The following is a 23297-nucleotide window of genomic DNA, read 5'->3' as shown; positions in this document are numbered from 1 at the left end:
TATTTTTTAAAAACTGTTTTTAACGCTGTTTTATTTTAATGTATTTTAAGATCTGTTTTTATGATATTTTAAAGTGTTTTTAGTGCTTTGTTTGCCGCCCTGGGCTCCTGCTGGGAGGAAGGGCGGGATACAAATTAAATAATAAATAAATAATGCAAGGTCTCAGCGAGTTATATCAATGAGATTAAAGGGGAAACCTATTAATATAACCATCATCCAAGTCTACGCTCCAACGGCAAACACAGATGAAGAAGAACTGGAGAGATTTTACGCAGAAGTACAAGAAGGAATTGATCACACCCCCAAACAAGATATGCTGATAGTCATGGGGGACTGGAATGCAAAAGCAGCAAACACAGAACAACTAGAAAATGTGGGGAAAATGGGGCTTATGAGATAGAAATGAAGCAGGAGAGAGACTTATTGAATTCTGTGAAGTCAATAATGTATTTCTTGCAAACACATTTTTTGAGCAACCGATAAGACGACTGTGCACATGGACATCACCAAATGGTCAATATAGGAATCAAATTGATTATGTAATTGGTAGCAGAAGATAGAGAAGTTCCATACTTTGTGCGAAAACAAGACCAGGAGCAGGCTGCGGTACAGATCATGAACTGGTAATATTGAAAATCAGAGTAAAGCTAAAGAAGAACAACAAAGCAATCATAATGCCAACACTATTGCCTTAATATCCCATGCAAGTAAAGCAATGCTCAAGATTCTAAAACAAAGGCTCTTACCATATATGGAGCAAGAAATGCCAGACATCCAAACTGGATTTAGAAAAGGAATAGCTACCAGAGATCATATCGCAAACATACATTGGAGAATGGAATGGACCAAGGAATTTCAGAAGAAAATCACCCTGTGTTTTATAGATTACAGCAAAGCCTTCAATTGTATAGATCATGAAAAACTATGACATGTTTTAAAAGAAATTGGGGGTGCCACAGCATCTGATTGTTCTGATGTGCAACCTATACTCCGGACAAGAGGCTACTGTAAGGACAGAATATGGAGACTGATTGGTTCCCAGTCAGGAAGGGTGTGAAACAGGGGTGTATTTTATCACCCTATTTGTTTAATCTATATGCAGAGCATATCATATGGAAAGCGGGATTGGTCCAAGATGAAGGAGGTGTGAAAACTGGAGGGGAAAATATCAATAATTTCAAAATTATTGGTCTAAAATGCAGCAGCCAGAATGTTAACTGGAGCACAGTGCAGGGGGCATATCACCCCTGTGCTTTATTGACTCCACTGGCTTCCAATTTGTTTCCGAGCCCAACTCAAAGTGCTGGCTTTGATCTTTAAAGCCCTAAATGGACCAGTGTACTTAAGGGACCGTTTACGTCCATATGTTCCTACCCTGCATTTAAGATCATCCGCCTCTGGTCTCCTCTGCGTGCCTGGAATGAAAGAAGTTAGATTAACAGGCATGCAGGAGAGAGCCTTTTCAATTGTGGCTTCTAGACTTTGGAATTCCCTGCCTCAAGAAGCTCACTTTGCTCCCTCCCTGACAGTTTTCCAGAATCTTATAAAAACTATTTTGTTCAGGAGAGCCTTTGGTTGAGACTAACAGGTTAGTCTGACACTGTTTTAAGTTTTTTTATTTTTATCTTTTAAGTTATTTTATTCTCATTCCCTCATATGTGTATATACATGTATGTATGTTTGTATGGGTGTGTATGTGTATGCATAATGCATCTTATGTATTTTAATTGTATCTTATGCATTTTAATTTACTGTAATGTGTGTGTTTTTATTGTGTATTCTATTATATATGTGTGCAAATTTATTGTAGCGGCCCTGAGTGCCTATTGTACGATAGAAGGGTGGGATAGAAATATTTTAAATAAATAAATGATTTAAGATATGCAGAAGATACCATACTTCTAGGAGAAACCAGTAATGATTTGAAACGAATGCTGATGAAAGTTAAGGAGGAAAGCACAAAAGCGGGACTACAGCTGAACGTCAAGAAGACTAAAGTAATGACAACAGAAGATTTATGTAACTTTAGAGCTGCCAATGAGGCCATTGAACTTGTCAAGGATTATCAATACCTTGGCACAGTCATTAACCGAAAGGGAGACAATAGTCAAGAAATCAGAAGGTGGCTAGGACTGGGGAAGGCAGCTATGAGGTCCTCAAATGCAAAGATATATCACTGAACACTAAAGTCAGGATCATTCAGACCATGGTATTCCCGATCTCTACCTATGGATGTGAAAGTTGGACAGTCAAAAAAGCTTTGCGCATATCATGGACTGCGAAAAAGACAAATAATTGGGTGTTAGAACAAATTAAACCAGAACTGTCACTAGAAACTAAAATGATGAAACTGAGATTGTCATACTTTGGACACTTAATGAGAAGACATGATTCACTAGAAAAGACAATGCTGGGAAAAACAGCAGGGAGTAGAAAAAGAGGAAGACCAAACAAGAGATGGAATGATTCCATAAAGGAAGCCACAGACCTGAACTTAAGATCTGAACAGGGTGGTTTATAACAGATGCTACTGGAGGTTGCTCATTCATAGGGTCGGCATAAATTGTAATCTTGAAGGTACATAACAACAACACGAACAACAACTATCAAGCAGATTCTCTATTCCTTTATGGCAAACAAGCAAAAAGGTATTTAAGATAAAGGCACACTGCTTACAGAGCAATCTCAGGCTCCCTTAAATACCAGTTTATGCAAAGTGTCTTATCACTTTCAGCAGGGATACACGACCAGGGTCGCAAACGATGTCAGGTTTAACCACGCACGGTTCTGCAAGAAACCTTAAACTCAAGTCAACCTGCATGGCTGAAAGAGGAGAAAGTAAACAAACCAGGGGGCGACCTCAGACTACACTTCCCAAAATGCTTTCTGCTGCACAATCAACTGAGAATTGTAGTCTTCTCTAGAGCTCCATTCCTCGCCCATAGACTTCTTTATATTGAAGATTAAAGAAGATAAAAGAAGATAAAGAGCTTCCGACCGGGAATGGTCATGTGACACTTTGCTCGTAGACCAACGGGACTACCTACAAGTCAAAAGCGCCCAAGGCTTCTGTGTGCAATTGAGTCTTAGATTTGGGCTGCCAGGAAGCATTTTAAGCAGACTGACTGTTGTTGCAACCGGAAGGATACTTTATATATGGGAAGTAGAGTAGAACTAGTTTTTTGTTTAAAATAAACGCAGTTTAGGGACACTGAAGTTGATCGCATCTGTGCCAGGAGCAGGTAATCTCCGTGGGTTGTTTGCATGAGCAACACCCACTGAAGTTGTTGGGGACAGGGCTATCAATGGCTACTAGCCATGATGGCTGTGCTCTGCCACCCTAGTCAGAGGCAGCATGCTTCTGAAAACCAGTTGCCGGAAGCCTCAGGAGGGGAGAGTGTTCTTGCACTCGGGTCCTGCTTGCGGGCTTCCCCCAGGCACCTGGTTGGCCACTGTGAGAACAGGATGCTGGACTAGATGGGCCACTGGCCTGATCCAGCAGGCTCTTCTTATGTTCTTATGACTTTGATCAGCTTCTGAGGCTGCGATCAACTTCACAGCCCGCCTCCCTCGAGTATTCTACTTACAGTCTACTAAACGTCCAGTGACTGAAAAACAATGTAGGACTACGCTGCATATATACTACCGTCGCTTCTTTTGGCAGGGTGATTTTTAAAAAAAGTTTTAAAACATCAAATAAGTCCTGTTAGAAAGTGCAAAAAAAAATCCTGCCTTTGCTGCCGCCTTTGGATGGGACGAGGAACTACTCTATTAAGTTAAAATCCTGAATTTCTCCATCGTGTTCTATGAGCAGTTCTCATTTCCGTCCCGAGGAAGTGCTAAAAGCTGTCCTCCAAAAAAATGGCGACAAAAGAACAGAGGAAGTCTCTTGTGCACACATTGGGTAGGCCGCTCTAACCTTTTAAAGAAATCTCTATATCCTTTCCCTTTCGACGGAAAGACTTCTACAGACGGAAATAACTCCATTTGATCGACATGCTCGCAGTCCAATCGCCAGGGCGTTCACTGTTTTGGCGCGAGATCGGCTATAAAGTGACAGCTAGCGGGGAGGGAGCAGGAAGGGTAGGCAGGTGGGCGTTTGTTGGCGGCTTTTGTTAGTGAGCGTTTTGTTTTCTCCGACTATAACGGTAGAGTTTCTCTGTACTTTCGTTCTGGCGGCAGGTTGAGGAGTTGTTTTTCCTCCCGAATTCTCCGTTCGATTCTTCCTCAGCATCTTGTTTGGTCAGGAGCTCCTGTCAGGGCCTTAGTTTCCCTCTCAGTCTCCCCAGTTCCCTACCTAAATCCCCTTCTTTCCTTATCACTCCAACTTTTCATACAACATTCCCAGGAAGTTCTCTTTATTTTTCCCTTGCCCGTTTTCCTGGGTCAGCCGCATCCGCTTCTACGATTTTCCCGCTCTTCACCAGCAACCAAGATCATAGCTACTCTCATGGCTCTGATAGCTGGTATGATCCGTCGGCTGGATGAGAGTGTGGTGAACCGCATTGCAGCTGGAGAAGTCATTCAGAGACCCTCCAATGCCATCAAGGAGATGGTGGAGAACTGGTAATGTTGCGCCTGCTGGGAGTGTGTGGGTCTGCTTTGTGGTTTTCCTATATAGGGAGGCAGGATGCACATAACATTGCAGTACAAAAATTCCTCTGGTGTGTATGGCAGGGGCAAACTGCTTTCTGCATCCCATTGGATTATGGTGTCTGGATTCCAAAAAGAATGGTCTAAGAGGACAGTGAAGGGATGAAGACCTTCCCCTCAGGAAAGGTGGATGTAGAACAGATTTTTGATGTTGGGGTTTCTTGTTTTGCCGGAGCCACCACTGGAAAAATGTAATTCTTCATCTCTTGTACTATGTTAATATTCTATGACTATGCCTCAAAAGTGCTTGGTAGAAGATGGAATGGAACGATAGGCGTTTGTTGAGTTACAAATGGTGGAAAGATAGCGTGGGGGTATTTTCCTTCCTCATGATAATAATCTTCTAGGTGTATTTTTGTCCATCATAATGATCTGCTTGATCAATATATGAAATTAAGTATAAACAAAAGAAAGTATTCCTTTACATAATGCATATTTGACATATGGCCTTCACTGCCAGAAGATATCATGGGAGCCACTAACTTACCATGTTATCCTATACATGTCTTCTGTCTTTGCAGAAGTAAGTCCCACTGAACTCCCAAGTAGTTGAGTACAGGATTGTAGCCTAAAATGACATTTGAAATGAATTAGACAAATGCATGGAGGATAAGTTTATAAATAGCTAGTTATAACTAGCTAACTGTAACAGAATGAAGCCTTCATATTTAGAAAATACTTACATTTTTAAATACCAGTTGTTGGGGACAAATAATGGGTGAGCTCAGTTTATTTAGAGGCGTTAATAGCCTGTCCTTTACCCTGTAGTCATAGGGTGAGTTATATACAACTCAATACAATTGAACCATGTAACAGCTTCCATCCCCCAAAATCAGTGCAAAAATGTGTTCCTTGAACTGATGTTGAAATGCAGTGGCAAGGCTAGGTCCACCTCAGGTTGGAAGGCATTCCACAATCTGAGGGCCTCTACTGAAAATGCCCTCTCATACACTGCTGTCCCAGAAAGTTAACCTGGCAGCAAACTGTATGTCAAGTCATTTAGAGCTTCGTATGCATGGAAGCACATCAGCAACTAATGCATATCTTTAAGAAGTGGTGTAATATGTGCCTGGCCAGTAGTGCCCACTAGGCAACCTGGCTGCTGCATTCTGTACCAGCTGCAGCTTTCAAACCAACTTCAAGAGAAGCCCCAAGTAGATTGTACTGCAATAGTACAATCTTGTGGTTGCTTGCATGCCCTGCTTATTAGCTCCCCAAAGAAATCGGGCTAGCCCTGATTTGAAATAAATGATCAAGGACATTCTTACGTTCTCATGCAAGCATACTCTCAGCAAGAAAGTATAACCAAGGCTACAAGCTTACCTAGGGGTAAATCCCATTAAACGCATTGAGACATACCTCTGAATAGGAATATTTATATTGTACTGCTAATGTTGGCTGTCATTCTTTGTCGACCTAGGGTTGCACCATCTCATTCATAACTTGAAACTTCAGGGCATGGATAGGGAGCCTGCTATCCCTGACTATCGGCCATGTTGTGTTGAGCTGATGGGAGTTGTAGTCAAACATTTAGAGGGCCACAGATCCCCCATCCATGGTTTATGGTATTCCTAATAGCATATACAAGACTTGCAATGCAACCTTAAGCACATTTACTTAGACACAATTCTTTCTGAGTTCAGTGGGATTTTCTTTCTAGTAAGTGCACTTAGGATTGTAGCCTTGTAATACATCAATTTCAGTTAGAGTTATTTAAGTTAAATTTGTGTTTGTCTTGACATATTTAGTGTATTTGATTAACAGATGGACAATTAGGAATGGGAGCCTAGGACTACACTTTTTGCATCTTAAAATTGTACATGGAGAAAACATCAGAAGTCATCATCATGATCTCTAGGCCATGATTGCTGAGAAATTATGTAATTTTATTTCTTTTGGGTGAAATAAAATGCCTCATGTACAGTTGGCCACTTTGCCAGAAAAAATGCATAAAAAAGCAGGCATAGAACGTGCTGCTTTCCTGCAGAGATACATGCTGATGTTGGACTGATTTGGAATAGAAATAGAATTGAAATAGATTATCTTGTTCCTCTGACACTGAGATCCGTTTCTTGTATTTATAGTTTGGATGCCAAATCTACCAGCATCCAGGTAACAGTGAAGGATGGTGGCTTAAAACTAATTCAGATCCAAGATAATGGTTGTGGAATTAGGGTAAGTAAACCTAGCTGTCTTTCTAGAAGTTGGACCCTATTTAAAGAAACACAAATAATATCTGAGATAATGCTGGCTCATGTGTTTCTTCCTTCTGCAGAGGGAAGACTTGGATATTGTGTGTGAGAGATTCACCACAAGTAAACTGCAGACATTTGAGGACCTAGCTAACATTTCTACATACGGGTTTAGAGGCGAGGTATGTTGTTGATTAAGTTTTTGAAAGTTTACTATAAATCACTAGTTTTTGCCATTATTCGCTTTACTCTCCTGTTGCATCCCATTATAACAGCTTGACTTCTTTTTTTAAAAAAAAAAGATTCAAAAATTGTATCGGTAGAATAAAGCTTGTCAGTACTCAAGAACTGAATATTTGTGTCACTTAAAATATACTGCTGAAAGATGGTTCAAATGTAATGCAGTTGCAAATGCAGAACCATCCAGAAGATCGTTGCAAGGATTCAGATGGGAGTTGTCATTCAGATTGTATTGCACCAATCCTCTCTAACAAAGGTGGACAATCTTTAACCTAATTTCACACAGTCCTGGGCCTAATATCAAAAGCCCACTGCAAGGGATCAGTTCAGACCTCTAAGAATAGCAATCTTTCCCTTTCCCTGCTACTGGGCAGGGAGGAGTGGGCAAGATAGTGAGTCAGAAATAAACAGCGAACAAAGGGGTGGCAGAAAGAGAAAGGGGTGGTTCTCCCCACTGCTGGCTTCAGCCCTGCCCTCTGCAGCCCTTGACATGTTATTCCCAAAGAAATACATCATGAAGTGGGAAAAAGATCCTCTATCGACATCCATGCTCTGTCGACATCACTGGCTACTAGTTTGTATCAGGGCTCAATTCAAAGAGCCGGCTTTGACCTTCAAAACTGAACAGTTCAGGGCTGTAATATTTCAGAAATAATCCCCGCCCCTACTTATGAAACTGCCCACAATCTTTGGTCAGTTTCAGAGGTTCTTCTTTTGGTCATTTTACCTCTTCACTACTTGCTTTTAGATGGGCAGTAAAGACAATTTTATTTAAATTAGCTTCATTTTTTATTCTGTTGTAATCCTTTCTGCTGCTGTTCTGAATTGTTTATATTGCTGCTAGTAGCCTTGCGCCTGTCATTGCTTGGGAATTGTAAGAAACCAAAAAAATCAGTGCAGTTTTGAAATCAGTGGTTAAAATCAGTGCAGTTTTGAAAGGTTCAGTCTCCTGTCTTCATTCAAAATGGCATTCAGTTATAGCCAAGCCTAGATGAAAACCTGTTCCTTAATCTCAGGAACCATAATGCATAATCTGGTTATAATTTCTTAAGAGGTGTCCAAACACATAGTGAACAACTTTCAAAAATATATAGTAGATAAATTGGCTTTGATTATGTACCGCATATTATCTTATTTTTATTGTATTAATTTTTTGTATGTTTGTTAAAAAAGGGAAGGTGAATAAATACATACAAATTATGTATAATTGCATGTAGATAATTACAATGAGGGTTACTTATATTTACTTGGGATCAGTATGCTATTATTATTATTATTATTATTATTATTATTATTATTATTATTATTATTATTATTGAATGCTCATTTAATACTGACAAACAATTACATGCTACCTTCAGTATCTTAAGTTACCCAGCTTATAAAACTGAATTTCTTCTCTCTAGGCACTGGCTAGTATAAGTCATGTTGCCCATGTTACTATAACAACTAAAACAGCTGATGGAAAGTGTGCCTACAGGTAGGTGTATTCAGTCTTCAAATGAAGAGAGCGTGTCACTAAAAGTTGCTGTTATGTGCTAAATTATAGTTAATGCCAGTAAACAAACATTAAACTTTATCTTATTTTTGCAAACTATAGTTAAGGAGCTGTGCTGAGTTCAGATGTAATGTTAAGCCATGATTTATTAATTGAGGTTTATTTAAACCATGGTTTAACATCACATGAGGGCCAGTGTGGTGTAGTGGTTAAGGTGTTGGACTTCGACCTGGGAGACCAGGGTTCGAATCCCCACACAGCCATGAAGCTCACTGGGTGACCTTGGGCCAGTCACTGCCTCTCAGCCTCATGAAAACCCTATTCATAGGGTCACCATAAGTCGGAATCGACTTGAAGGCAGTACATTTACATTTTAACATCACATATGAACCAGGTCACCCTGGTACAAGGCTGTTCCATTGCCTTTAAAATAATGCTGTGCTGAAAACTTCTGCATTTGTTTTACTGTTCTCTATCAATTAATGAGAATCTGAAAATTCTTAAAGGGGAGAGAAAATTTAAATGACATTCACATGGGTGGGGTACAGGGTTCTTTTTGTACTTACTTTCAAATTAACCAAGGGATATTTGTGAGTGCCCTTTCTTTCATTCTACAAATTATCTCTCCAGTGGTTTGCACTAAGTAGCCTCCTCCTGTACTCCTGTATCCACAACATGTTCATCTGGGCTTTCTTGTAAGCATGGGAATGAGGGGAAACTGCCTACTTGGGCCTGGCAGCTGCTTATCACTTTTTTGTGAATAGTTTTAAAGAAATCAGTGTGTAAGATATTTTTAAGCTAAAAGGAAGGACTTCCCTTAAACACACAATTAGTGAGTGTACTGATAAGTGCCCAGAGAAAGAGGCAGAAAACTGAAAGCTGCTTTTGCAGGGGAAGAAATGCGCAGAGAAATTGGAGGACAGGTTTCAGCACAGCTTTAGTTTAGAACTGGGTATTGGTCTGAGGATTGGTTCAGCATAAGTCCTGCTCATGGATGAAAGTTGTACACTGCACAATTATTATGAAAATATGTAGATTGTAATCCAGCACACAGTTCTCCAAGTTCCATTGAATCTATTAGGAATTCAGCTAAAAATGCATCGCTGCTCGTAGTTATGAATCTGATAGATCGTCAGTGTAGAGAACAATAGAAACACTAAGGCAGGCCTGGCGCCATTGGGTGGTTAAGTGGGGCATGGGTTGAGGGTCCTGGCTGCACCCACTAGGCCCCTGCCTATATCCAGAGGCTGGAGCTGGGAGGGTGGAGCTCTGCAATCTATAATGGCATCGGGTTTGTGGGCATGATTTGCAGTTGCAACCTGACGCTGATTGTGGAGCAGCTGCACCCCCCTCCCAGACAACACTCCACCCACAGCTGGTGCAGGCTTCCACATAATAATGTCAGCGCATGCTGATGTCACTATGCAGGAGGTGGGGCAGCCGCAAGGGGGGTACTGATGCCCGTGGACTCACTCCGACCAGGTGCCTGACTAAGGAGCTTGGCATAGAAGCAACATAAGATGTGCAATGAAGTATCATGAAGCTGTCATGTTTGATAGATACATCAGAAGTATTAACTCAGCAATGATGTGTAAAATATTAGCAGGAAAAATTTTTGAAAGGGTCAAGCAACTAACCCAGAGAGAGTAAATTATTTCTCATCAGCCTTGTGCAATACAACACTTAGCCACGAGAGGTCAGTCATTGCATCATCAGTGCAAAGAAAAGCTTTTTTAAAAAATGAAGATCAGCAAATACAAATGCAATCTTTCTGTTGCTGTTTGTAAAAATAATTTTAAAGATTTACTGTACACTGAATGTTAAGATTCAGTATACAGTACAGGTCACATCTGCATTACTGATATAACTGATCTGTTCTGTCCGAACTGAATACACAAACGTAACAAAATTTTTAGAACCGTTGTGCTGAATAGACTATAGGTACTCTTTACACAGCAGGAATCTGCTTTACCTTTGAGCCAAGACTGATGAATCAAGTAATAAAATGTTGTGCAATCTGATCCTATGTGTGTTGAGTCCCCCATAGCTCAATAGTACATGGCTCTCAAGTAACTACATAGGATTGCAGCCTTGTTCCCTTTTTGGGTACAAAGCATTTGGAGGCAATGTTACAGTGTTTGTTTTGCTTTACCTGACTCATGAGATAACCTGATCTGCTAAGGAAGTAATCTGTTGTCTTGCCTCCCTATTTATTTAAATAATTTTAGGCCACCTTTTAGGAAAAAGACCTATAGCAGAGGTGAGGAACCTTTTTTAGTCCGAGGGCTGCATTGCTTCTGGGCAACCTTCTGGGGGCCACATGCCAGTGGTGGACGGGGCGAGAGACAAAACTGGATGGAGCAACCAACATAACTGTTACCTTTGTACACTAGGCTAGTTTCTACGCACACTCGCACACCTCTCCCTATCCTCCATCCAAGTAACCAAGAGATTAATCAGAGTTCAAGGACACATTCTAGCCAGGCAAAATACTCCTGGAGAGTGCAAAGTAAGGCCAGTGAGGTGCGTGCCCCAGGCTATGCGAATGTGGCTAGGGAGGAGGTATGGCCTGGAGAGAGCCTGAAGAGTAAGGTTAAGTGCCTGAAGGGCTGCAGTTGACCCCTGGGCCTGAGGTTTCCTGTGCTATCGGTCAGCTGATGGTAAGGCTTGTGTCAATGGACTGGGGAGGAAAGTAATTTTGGATCTTTCCCCCTTCTACAGCTCTGTCCACACTCCCTATATCTGTTCCAAAGGAGTGGAAGACCCTCCAGAACAGATTGGAGAGGGCCTGTAGGAGGGAGGTGAAATAGCTGAAAATGTTTTTCCTCTTTGTTCCAGTGACAGAAGCCTTATTATCAGCTTAACAGTAGTGTACTAACAAATTTAGAACTGCAAGGTCCCTTCATGAGTCATGCCACGTGCCTCTACCGTCCACACTTTCCCCTTCTCCACTGAATTTGTAATAACAAAAATTAAAAATACATAATGAAATTCAAAATATTTAGTGTTTTATAGATGATGATGATTACTTTTAAGTTATAGAGAATTAAAAATTCTCTATACACAGAAGTTGTACTAATACCAAGGGCACACCACTCACAAAATGGCCACAAAGTGGCATAGTGCACAACGTCTGCCATGGGAGCGTGGCATAGCACAACATGAGAGAGAGCAGAGCAATTGCTGCTCCCTCTCCCCCACTTCTTCCTTTCCCTGGGAAGTCAGGGCTTTGTCCTATTTGTGGCAATTACACAATATTGATTTTGTCTCTCACACATGCACACTGATGCTCTTGTTGTCTAATAACAATAGGAAGCATTCCTTGGTACCAGGGAAAATATACAAAGTGCCCAATCACATTCTCTCTTGCACACACTCTCTTCCTCACCCCCCTCCCCGTTTCTCAGATTCTAAAGGTCCAATGTATTGGTGTAAGTTCTTTGCCTCGCCCCTGAGCCATTTCACCTTCACCAGCATGAGGTGTAACCCAGTGTTCTCAAGGCCAACTTCCTCTCTCCTCCTTTCCCCTTACTTTGTTTCCCTAGCTTTGCCAGGCTGTGTTGTTGCCTCTCTAGGCTTATCCATTTCCAGCCCTGCATCAGACCTTCCCTCTACTGCTGGTTGTACCCGTTCTCCAGGCGCCTTAGTCTGATCTCATCAAAATAATCCTTCCTTCCAAACTGAGTCTACCATCAGTCCTTCCCTCTGTTCCACTCCAGATATTTATTCTTGTATGATGGATGTGTACTTCCCCTCGCCCTCCCAGGTGTATCTGCCCCTTCTGGCATCCACTCTGATTTTTCCCTCTTGCCTTCCCTAGCTGTGAGGGGAGTGGCTGCCTTGTCACCGCTGCTCCCTGTCCCTAGTGTGCAAAGGAGCGAGCTTCCCTCCAAGCATCCTTGTGGGAGGTTTCTGGTTCTGTGGCCAAGGTTCTACCAGAGGACACCAGACTAAGGGTATTCACCGCTGTGGATCACCTCTCTGGCTAGCCCACCCCCTCTTTTTCATCCACTTCTTCACCTTGCCTTGCGCTAAGCTCGTCTGGCTGTGGGAAGGGGCATCCCCAGCAAGAGGAGAGCAAGCAATTTGTTGCAAAGGAGAAGCCGGCAGCCGAAGCCCTCATGCTATTAAGAGACCCAGGGGCTGCTGTTTGGACACTAGAGATCGCAAAACAAGGGCTGGTGGCCCAATCTCTTGGAGCGCTACGTCTCCAATCAATCCTCCCTGGTTGGCGTCAGTAGTGGGTGCACCTTTGCATGTTTGTGTGCACCAAGGTGGTGGGAGGAGAAGAGTGATGAGCAGGTAGACAGAGCACCCACCCACTGCTGTTGTCGGCAGTGGTGGCCAGGCAGGGTTGATCTGGGATTTGGTGCTCAAGAGTTGCGGTCTCTAGCATCCAAGCAGTGGGCTCCTGAGTCTCCCCATGGCATGAGGGTTTCAGCTGTTTGCCGGCTTTCCCTTTGCAAAGAATTGCGCCCTTAAGACAGAGGGTCCTGGGACGGGGCTGACTCCAAAAAAAGATCTGGGACTGTGTCCTGGAGTGACCTGACAAGACTACATAGCTGCAGTTGAGCGACACTTGGATATGAAACCTACATCAATCCATTCATCTATGCAATTTATTAGTGAGAGTTGTACTTAAACTACCAGTCAGCAATCCTGGACTACGTCCATGTGAATTTAGCCACTGTATCATTTGTGTCTATATCAAGGAGACAGTAACCTTGAAGAACACTATCAGTGCCAGGATTTTTTATATCAAACAAACATCATTGGTTTTTTTTAAACCATTTAAAGGTTTTGTGTACAATCTGGTAGTATATATGTTTTGTGAAATAAATAAAATCACCTGCAGATCGTGCAATTTAATTTCCACCATTGAGTACAAACACTCAGACTATATGGGTAAAACAGCAACTGACCTACATGCATGTTTTAATTTAGAAACCCGAAATTCACAATCTTGACACAGCCTCTCTGATTTATCAGTTATTGCAATAGAGGTGTTATCTGATCCAAGAGCTTGGCAAACAAGAGAGAACTTCTGGATATATGTACCTTAACACTACATGGCTTCAGCATGTAGGATAATTCAATTAGCGAAAACCCTTTTGGTTTAACGTGTTAGGGGCTTACCATGTTCACTTACGCTCTGAAATGCCAAGAATGTATAGTTGTTAAGTGCCACACCTTTAACAGATGCGTTATTTTAGACAATACTGTTACGGTATTGTGTCCTGTGGTTAGTTCCGACTTCACCAGTACTTTGGAGTGGAATAGCTGTCAGTGGCAGATGGGTGGACCCAAGTCCCAGTTTTGTCTGTTCACTGGAATAGAAATATGGAATCAATGCAATTAAAGTTACTGTTCCTTGTTATGAGTACCCAAATTCAGCATGTTCCATCCTCAAACTTACCTCTCCTCCACTGCCAAGTTTAAAATCAGTCCATTGAACCATTTTTTAACTATAAGCCATAACATCTACTCTCTCCCTCGCCTCACTTTTTATTATAATGGCAGTATACGGCTCTATAATACAACAAATGAAGAAGCAAGATATGCAAGCTTGTGGAACTCTTCATAAGTCATTTATATAGCTGTTGAATTTCAAGATTTGAATGATTGAAACTGCCTGATGCCTCAGAATAAATGTGTGGGAATAAAATGCAAAGGACAGATTGAGTTTTTATGAGAGAACATTTAATATTTCTTCCATTTGTTCTTTCTTTTACTTTATTAATGTTTGTTTGACATTGGATCTTACTAAGATGCTAAAAGTGGTTTTCATTTATATTTGTTGTTGGAAACTCAAAGCAGTTTTAAAAAAGATTGTGATGTAATTCAGAAAATGGCACACTTCTGAATATTTTATCCTCAGTGTTCTGTAACTGCCACCTTGGCTACAGCACCTGCTGATCTACACTTTAGACAGCAGTCCTAGCCATACTTACCTGGCAGTTAGCACCAGTGAATTAACTGAAACTTACTCTTGAGTAGTCAGTGATAGGATTGCGCTGTAAATATCTGTTTTGTTTGTCATTGTAATAATAATACATGCTTACATTGATTAACTGTGCCCTTTCAGAATCCAGAAAAATATTTTCCTAAAGTGGTGTTGGATGTTTTAAAAATGTCTCTCTATACAAAGCACACTGATTTTTTTAAAGATTGTATTTATTTTATTTATTCGCTAACCACATTTATAAAGGCAGTCTAATAACATTTGTTCTTTGGGTGGCTCACAAGCATAAATGATAAAATACGATTTAAGTACAATATGCTAAAACAACAACTTTTAACCTAAACAGCTCAAAACAGTAACATCACATTTTTTAAAAAAGCCCCGAGAGAATGAGAAAAAAGTATTGTCTTGGCTTTGGAATTATTATAAAGAAGGTGCCAAGAGAGCATCTCTTGTTACACCCCTGGGGTGCCACCACAAAGATGGCCCTCTTCATGATAGCCACCGCTCAGCACTGCAGTGCAGTGGTAAAGCATCTGCTTTGCATGCAGAAGGCCCCAGGTTCAATCCCTGGCATCTCCAGGTAGGGCTAAGAACGTCCTGTGCCTGAAACCATGGAGAGCCCCTGCCGGTTGGTGTGGATAATCCTGGACTAGATGAATTCATGGTCTGACTCATATAAGCCTTTTTGACTGAGGGCACATTTCAAATTTTGAGAGAATGTTGGAGACACCATTCACAAGGGCCATGGGGGTGTGGTGTAACACAAAATTAGAGTGTAGTCATGGTGACGCTTTTCCCATAATTGTATTTCCACACTAGAAACGCCTTGACCTGTTGAATTTCTGTCTGCCATACAGCTTTTAAAGGCACAAGAACCCTGTTTTTCCCCAATGCCAAACCTAAACCAAAGCCTATGCTGCCATCCTGTACCCACTTACCTGAAAGTAAGCCCCATTAAACACCATATGTGCCATTGTACTGTAAGTTAACTATACAGTGAATTCTTAATGAGTCCATGATCTTTAGCTCCTGCAAAGCAGGAGACATGTCTAATCCTCTTTGCAAAGTTTTCACATTTGCCTTTTGTGGGGAGGGGGATTCTTTATTCACTCACACTTACAGTGTAGCAGTATTTGCAGAAAATAATTGCTAGGCACTACCTGATCTCGGGTGAGCCCAGCACAGGAAGGATGCATCTTGGTTGCTAGGGGAAAAAAGGGCCAACTATGGAGATTCCAAGGACTAGGGACAGAAACAGGAAAAGTGCACTACAAGGAAGGGGAATTTTGCAGGCCCTTTAGGGATTCCTATTGCAACTCACTTATCAATCTCATCTTTTACTTCACTCATTGGGCAATAACACGGACTGGCAGGAGTAGCGAGGCTGGTTCATGTCACATAAATCGCTCAGAAGGGTACCTGTGCATTTTGCTCCATAACATATTCTGTCCTACCTGCTGGGGGCTTCGTGGGTGCCATGGCACCTGTGGGTGACGGGTTGTTGATCCCTGGTATAAAGTAACATCCTATGTTAACTTTTAATACTCTAGAAAATGATGAGAACAGTGCAAGTAGTGGTGAACATTTAGTATCTCTTTCTAAAGCACTGCTGACTTGAAATAATCCTTTGTGGAGCAATCTAATTACCAATCTGGATGGTTGACCATCTGTTTTGTTTTCCTCATAGGGCAAACTATTCTGATGGAAAATTGAAGGCTGCCCCCAAACCTTGTGCTGGAAACCAGGGAACTCAGATCACTGTAGGTTACTTGCTTTTTAAACTTTTGCAACAGTGGAGCAGATGCCTTCCCAGTGAATCCAGTATATTTTGTTTCACAGTGGCAACTTCCTAGTATATTGGTGTTGCAGAAATCCTTTCCTATATCATTAGAATTCACGAACCTACTTTCAATGTGAGCTCTTAGTCCTAAAACACCTGAAGCTGTCATAACAAGAATGCCCCAGAGCAGAATGCTTTGCCACATCATAAACTGTAACTAGTCTCTAAACATTTAAACTGGGAAGAAGGACTTTTAGATTGAGTCCTGGTATCTATTTTCTAAATAAGTGACTATGGAGGGCATCTTAAATCCTGAAGCAGGAGGCCTGTGAATTATTTGTGGAGTTTTGTAATACTGATGTATCTCTTAGAATAGCCTTATTCATAATAAATCCATACAGTGGAAACTTGATGTAATGCATCTTGCTGTACTGTGGAATCAGATATACTGCATCTATGACCATGTCCCCCAAATAAAATACTGTATACCCTATTTTTATGTTTGTTATACCTCATTTATTGTCCTGTGTTGTCCTTGTCCCTTGTGAGTCCTCTGTTTGCTTCCCCTGGGTGTTCCTGAGTCTTTTTTCCTCTCAGCTTAAAAACAAATCTCTTTCCTGATGTCTCCCTTCATCCTACCCTCCCTCCCTCCTTCTTCCTTCCTGGTGTGTTTTTTCCCTGAGGACACTTATCTCACAAGCCTTCTCTGAGTTCTTTTGTTAATGTCTGTGGAATTTTTGTTTAATTTGCTTTCCCCTCTCTGTTACCCTTCCTACTTCTTCCTTCCTGCTCTGTTTTTTCAGTTGCGGCAGTGGGGGGATTGTTTTTCCTCTCTAGGAACCAGAGTACTGTACTCATTGGCTTTAACTCTTTCCATGCAGTTGTCATAATGCAGAATAATGCATCCTTTATATCCCAGCCTTATTACATTATTACAAGCTTTCACTGTATCTGAGTGCATTAAAAACTGGAAAGTTTGAGTTTCACTTACCTCTTGCGTAGAACATTGCAGTTATTTACTGCTTTTAAGGCAGAGCACTATAGACCAAAGTGCAAGTATGCACTTTATAACAATTGTGACACTGAGGGTTCACTAATATAGCATAATTTTGGAGTGTATTTAATATATTACAATAAGGCTTCAATCCTCAAACTACTAATCTAATCCAAAATGCATTTTCTTCATGGAGATTGTTGGAGCATTTAATCTTGAATTTTCATGGTAAATGTAAATAAATGAATAAATGCAGGGTTGTTGTTTTTTACTACTAGAGACAAAAGTTGGAATAACTGTCTACTGGTTTTAGTTGTAGATCTCCAGCAGTATTTTCTTCGGATTGTTTCAACAGTGGCCTATTAACTTATTTTAAATGAAAAGACAGTATTGCAGGGACTTTTCAGAAGTCATGCCTATACATTTATTTGTACATCCAGACAATGGTACTTCCATTTATCTAGAGAGACAGAGTAATTTTTATTTATTTATTACATTTTATCCTACCTTTCCTCCAAGGAACTCAAGATGGTGTACATGGTTCTTCCCTTCCCTATTTATCTTCACAAGAATCTTGTGAGGGTAGTTAGGCTGGGAGGCGGTGATTGGCTCAAGGTCAGTCAGGGAGCTTCATGGCTGAGTGGCAGCTTGAACCCTGGTCTCCCAGGTCCTAATCCTGCACTCTAACCACTATGCTGCATGACTCTCATAATCTTGTAGCATTATAAAACTTAAAAAAGTATTTGCATTTCTCATACTTGTAAGTCAAATGGAAGAGCCATGTTGAGCATTTGAATTAAAAATAGGACTTCCCTGCTTGCTGACAACATTCAGATGGTCTCCTCGTTGTGACAGTGCCCTGCAGTGAGAAAAATATTCGTGCATCCAGAACTGGGCAGCTGGAGGGAACAGAGTATAAGGAGCAGGGAGTGCAGCAGGAGACAGCTTGTGCAGCCCCTTCTCCCGTCTGACATGCAGCTACCACTGTCAGCTGACAATGGAAAACATCTGTCAAATGGTGCAAGCAAACACATGTGCACACCCCATGTGCTTGGATCTAGATTTCTTTCCTACTGCCAGCACAAAATGGTATTGCAGGGTGATTCATCTTACTGTTTTGAGTTTTTTTGTTTGCGTTACATTGCCTGTTCGCTTCTCTCTGCAGGTTGAGGATCTATTCTACAACATAACCACTAGAAGAAAAGCTTTAAAAAATCCAAGTGAAGAATACTCAAAAATATTGGAAGTTGTTAGCAGGTAACATATTTTTTTAAAATAAGGGGAAGCTCTGCCTCTGCTGCCTGCACAATTTGTTTCGTGTTAGATTGGGACGTTTTTCTCCTCGCCAAGAATGACATTTTTGATAAATTAAGAACCCAGAATAGCAAGAGGTGCCTTCGTGCTGATGTCACTATACAGGCACAAATACAGCTGGACAATGGTGTTAGGCTTGAGAAGGGTTTCACTAAAGCCAGCTGAGCATTCACATAACATTTATGTTATCTAATATTGACATGACAGTTGTGAAAGGCTTCTAGATTTGTGCAGACGTCTGAAAGAGACTTAAAGAGAAAGTATGAAGTCCATTATACTTATCAGCGTGACGAGGTTCTTCTGCTCCCAGGGTTGTAAATCCAACAAAAGAGAAAGCCAAGATGGCCTTTGCCAAGATGGAAATGTGTGGCTGGGTACCTTTGTTGTGAGTCATATAGCTGACAGCAAATGATTAAGTATTCCCCAGATAGTTGTTGCTTAATTTTAGATGTTACCAGAGCTTTCTTGCATCTCATCCTTTCTCGCTCAGTAACATGTGATAAAATCAAGTGTGTGCTGTGACATGTTCAGAGTTTCTTCACTTCATCGCTGCTGATTCTGGAGACAGGAAACGGACTCTAATGATATTCCGGTATCTATTTGATTTTGCCACATGCTAACTAAGGGAATGAGAAGGAGGTGGTTGCGTAGCCCTGCTTTCAGTGGCAGCCATTTTTCTTCCCTAATTTCCACTGTTGAAACAGGCATGTTCAGGTACGATAAAGCATGGTAAGGGAACACAAGTAAAAGCCCCTGCAGACCTTCCCTGCTCAACATGAGAAGGTTGGGCATACATCAGGCATGGCAAAGTGCATGGGGATATTGGGGGCAGTGCTGCGTGTGCACCCCACCTTCCATCCATGAATACTGTTGTTGTGTGTTCAGGCAGATGCCTGAACAAGCCTTATGAAATCAAATGCTAAATAGTTCAAATTAGTTTCCATGTGCTTTGCTATCAGTTCATACAGTGTGTGCTTGAGAATCTTTGCTATTTTACATACTGTAGCTTTGGCATGCTCATGGATCAGGGCCTTCTTGGCAGTGACCCCATAGTTATGGAACCCTGTTCTATTCAACACTTTTAAACAGGCCTTAAATAACTCCCCCCCACCCACTTTTAATGGCTAGTGTGAGTGCCCTTTTTCTTTTTTTGTATGGTCATATTTATTCATGCTAGCTTTAGTAATATTTTGTACTGTTTTGAAATTTGGTTTTAAAATTGTATTGTTGTTTATGAATTTGTAAATATTGTAAACTGCTTTCGGAAACTTTTTTTTTTTAAAGTGGTCTATAATTTTTTAAAATAAATACAGCTTTGTGTATTTCCCATCTCCTCAGATATGCTGTTCACAACTCTGGCATCAGTTTTTCAGTTAAAAAGGTAAATAAAACCTTTGCTTCTTCAATATTGTTAAATAGAGGTTATGGTGATATTACAGTATCTCAACCATATTCTTTTATATATTCAAAAAATAGTATGTTAAACTAAAGAAATGTAACTCAAAAGTTACAGTTTTAAACATAAAATTTAAAAATTCAGTTACTCTGTTGTGATCGTGAAGTTACCAAGGTTTTTGTTGGTTTGCTTGGCTATGAAATTCAATTTATTTCAAACACATCTGTTAGACTTCTTAAGACTACGTTGCTGTGCACATTTACCTTGGAGGAAGCTCCACTGAATACAGTGAGTGATTCTGGTAGATTGCTTGGTAGCCAATATATATTTAACAAACACAGAGTAAGAATTTACCGAAAACTCATTTGCATTGTTGTCCACTCCTGTGTACCAGCAAGCACATGTTTAGGACCAGGTTCAACAACTGCCAAGTCATTGCAACAACACTGCCCTTGGAACTGGGCTTGCATTCTAAACCTGCCTAGGTCACTATTGCCACAGCCGTGTGGATGAGTGCTGCCTTCCACACTGGTGCTGTCACTGATACAGAAATTGCATAAAGTTGTTGTTTGGCACATAGTTAGACAGAGAAGTAATTTGGTTGGCACAGGCCTGGAAGCAGTTAACTTACTCCCCAACCTAAAGGCAGTTGGACTAGCAAAGTCGGTGCAATTCAGTGTGCCTATTTGCGGCATACTGTGGCCGCCTCTGCATTATTGGTTGTTTTTTTTAAAAAAAGTATTGTATCGGCTCTACTTAAGAGAGATTCTGGTTGCTACTACGTTTGTTCAGGACATGTGTCTTTATATATGTCTGCAGAATACTTACTTGTCATTGTTCATGGAATAAGCCTGTCCAGAATATGAATGACCGAGGGGAATTTAGCTGAAATGTGCTAGTGGAACTGTTTCCCACTGCAGCCCTGGCCTTGTTCTGCCAGATAGTATGCTGGTATCTGTCTGGCAGAGACGGCCCAGAAATCAACAGTACATAACAGCACAATCTAACTTTGGATCATGTAGTTTGAGTCGTGGAGTGCTCTTGTAAGGTACTTGGCAATCAGATCTTTCCCAGAAATTGAGGAGTTGTTATTGGAGTTTTTTAACAAAGTACATCAAATGACAATTTAATAACTGTGAAGGCCATTCCAGAGATGAGAGGGAAAGGAGGGAGAAGTGATGCTACAACTAGCCAGAGAGTCTGTGCACTGCAGTACTTGCTTCAGTACTGGAAAAGGGAAGAAATTGTAACATGGACATGTTATACCTTTCTCTCCTTCCATGTGTTGTCCATACACAGTGGAGGCCAAAAGGGATCCTTGGGATAAATCCAGAATGAAGGTAAAAAGAAGAGACTTTCCTCAGCTATGACAAGATTTTACTAGTCAGGCTACATGGGAGTGCAGAAATAGAGCATTCAAAACTGGAGTTTTAGACTAAGTCAGGCTACACTTATCCAAGCAAGACCTCTGCTGGTCTCCAGCCACGAGCAGGCACCCAGCTGGACGCTTGGAAAACTTAGTCAGCCAGAGTGTCTGCCAGCAAAACTACTGAAAGTCATACTTAAAGGACTATGAGGAGACTCATTTAGCTCAGCAGTTTTAAGGCAGTTATAGTCTTTGATTACAAAGACAAAAGAATGCAGTGGTCCTGGAAGGACAATTTCCAGGACTTTAAAAGGAAGTCAGTTTTCTCATTCCCGCATAACAAAAGGTCTAGGTTTCTTGTAAACAATGCTTGAAATCTCAGGCTGTCCATAGTCAATCAATAGGGTTACTTTGCTTAGATTAGGACTGGAGGAAAATGTGAACATTAATGATTTATGTAGAACTTCCTGAAATGTATAGATGGTGTGGAAATTTCCTTGTTCATTTCAGTTGAGGTTTTAGTGGCTACTTCAAGTGCACACTCTCCTAGTTTGTTAGGTCATAAGTATCCCTCCTCCCCATGGACATCCATCATGCCTTACTAGCTCTCCTTAGACAAAAATAGCCTTGTGAGACCAGGTTCTCATGAGGAGTCAGAAAAAGGTGGCAGAATATTGCTGTCTGGCAATACAGTGCAATTTTTTGATAAATCAAATTTGGTTTAATAAATAATTGTAAGTTTCCATTCAATATGTCTATTCAATATGTCAATATTGTGTTGCTTAATTTGCTTCATAAGCATCAAAAGCATTAGTAAATGAAAAGCTAACATCTTCTCTTTTTAGCAAGGTGACACAGTAGCAGATGTCAGAACACTTTTGAATGCTACAACTGTTGACAATATCCGGTCCATCTTTGGAAATGCTGTTAGCAGGTACATGGATCTCAAAATGCAATTCAACTTAAGGATAAATCTCAAACAGTTTAGAACATTACCAGGCAAAAAAACCTCTGATTGTGAGAATTGCCTTGTCATTAAATGATGTTGAATGGGCGATTATTGAGGATACATTTTAATAGGTCTAGGAAAGTTTCATATTGAAATAGCTTTTAGTGTACATGAATTTTTTGGTTTATTTCACAGAGTAAGTTCTGCATATGTTATTCAGCCATGAAGCCTGCTGGATGACCTCTCAGCCTAACCTACGACACAGGGCTGTTGTGAGAATAAAATGGAGAGAGAGGAGAACCATGCGTGCCACCTTGAGCTCCTTGGAAGAAATGTGGGAGAGAAATGTAATAAATAAAGAAATACCTCTTCCACATGCATATCTAGAGGGAATAATGTGACTTGTACTTGTAGGACTCCCATATCAGTTGCTTCTGCTAAATGGCCTCTACTAATTACACTTGGAGCTCCTGATTCCTTAACTTGCCAATAAATGAATATAGACCTGTTGTTGCTGTATACATAATACAAAGAATGAGAGCACAAATTCCTCTCTAGGATTCCTGCCAATGTTGGCATAAAGGTCAGCATGAGATTGCTTCTAAATTTAGAAAATGATAGTTGCAGTCAGTACTTCTGCCATGCTAGCAGAAGTGCTGAACAGAGGATGTTATTTTTTTAATGGAGACTATACAAAATAGCTTGTTCACTGCTGACTTACTCATTCTGTTTTCACAGCTGAAAATTCCTCCTTTTTTTGTTTACAAAACCTCTGAATCTGACCTTTGGTTTCCTAAGAATATGGGTGAAGGCACCTGTAGTAAATGCTAGTGTTAAATCATTTCTTCCTACATATATATCCTGCATATATATCCTCCCTTGCCTCAGAAGGAAGAGGAAAGTATTCACACACTTGTTCAAGATTCTAGTGAGGCCTCACTTGAACGATT

General features: G+C 40.9%; 1 protein-coding gene across 1 annotated transcript in view; it reads left to right on the top strand.

The window, feature by feature from the left end:
• Nucleotides 1-4056: 4056 nt before the first annotated feature.
• MLH1 (mutL homolog 1) overlaps nucleotides 4057-23297 on the top strand; it is a 50932-nt gene continuing 31691 nt past the window's right edge. Inside the window, exons 1-8 of the mRNA XM_061586787.1 lie at nucleotides 4057-4566; nucleotides 6738-6828; nucleotides 6929-7027; nucleotides 8492-8565; nucleotides 16236-16308; nucleotides 18488-18579; nucleotides 19975-20017; nucleotides 22244-22332. Coding sequence (XP_061442771.1) covers nucleotides 4451-4566; nucleotides 6738-6828; nucleotides 6929-7027; nucleotides 8492-8565; nucleotides 16236-16308; nucleotides 18488-18579; nucleotides 19975-20017; nucleotides 22244-22332 — 677 coding nt within the window. The 5' untranslated portion in view covers nucleotides 4057-4450. The remainder of the gene's footprint in view (nucleotides 4567-6737; nucleotides 6829-6928; nucleotides 7028-8491; nucleotides 8566-16235; nucleotides 16309-18487; nucleotides 18580-19974; nucleotides 20018-22243; nucleotides 22333-23297) is intronic.

The sequence above is a fragment of the Rhineura floridana genome, chromosome 10, assembly GCF_030035675.1.
Source record: "Rhineura floridana isolate rRhiFlo1 chromosome 10, rRhiFlo1.hap2, whole genome shotgun sequence".
Classification (NCBI taxonomy): Eukaryota; Metazoa; Chordata; class Lepidosauria; order Squamata; family Rhineuridae; genus Rhineura; species Rhineura floridana.
The sequence above is the reverse complement of the archived record's forward strand: the minus strand, read 5'-3'. Positions and strand labels throughout refer to the sequence as shown.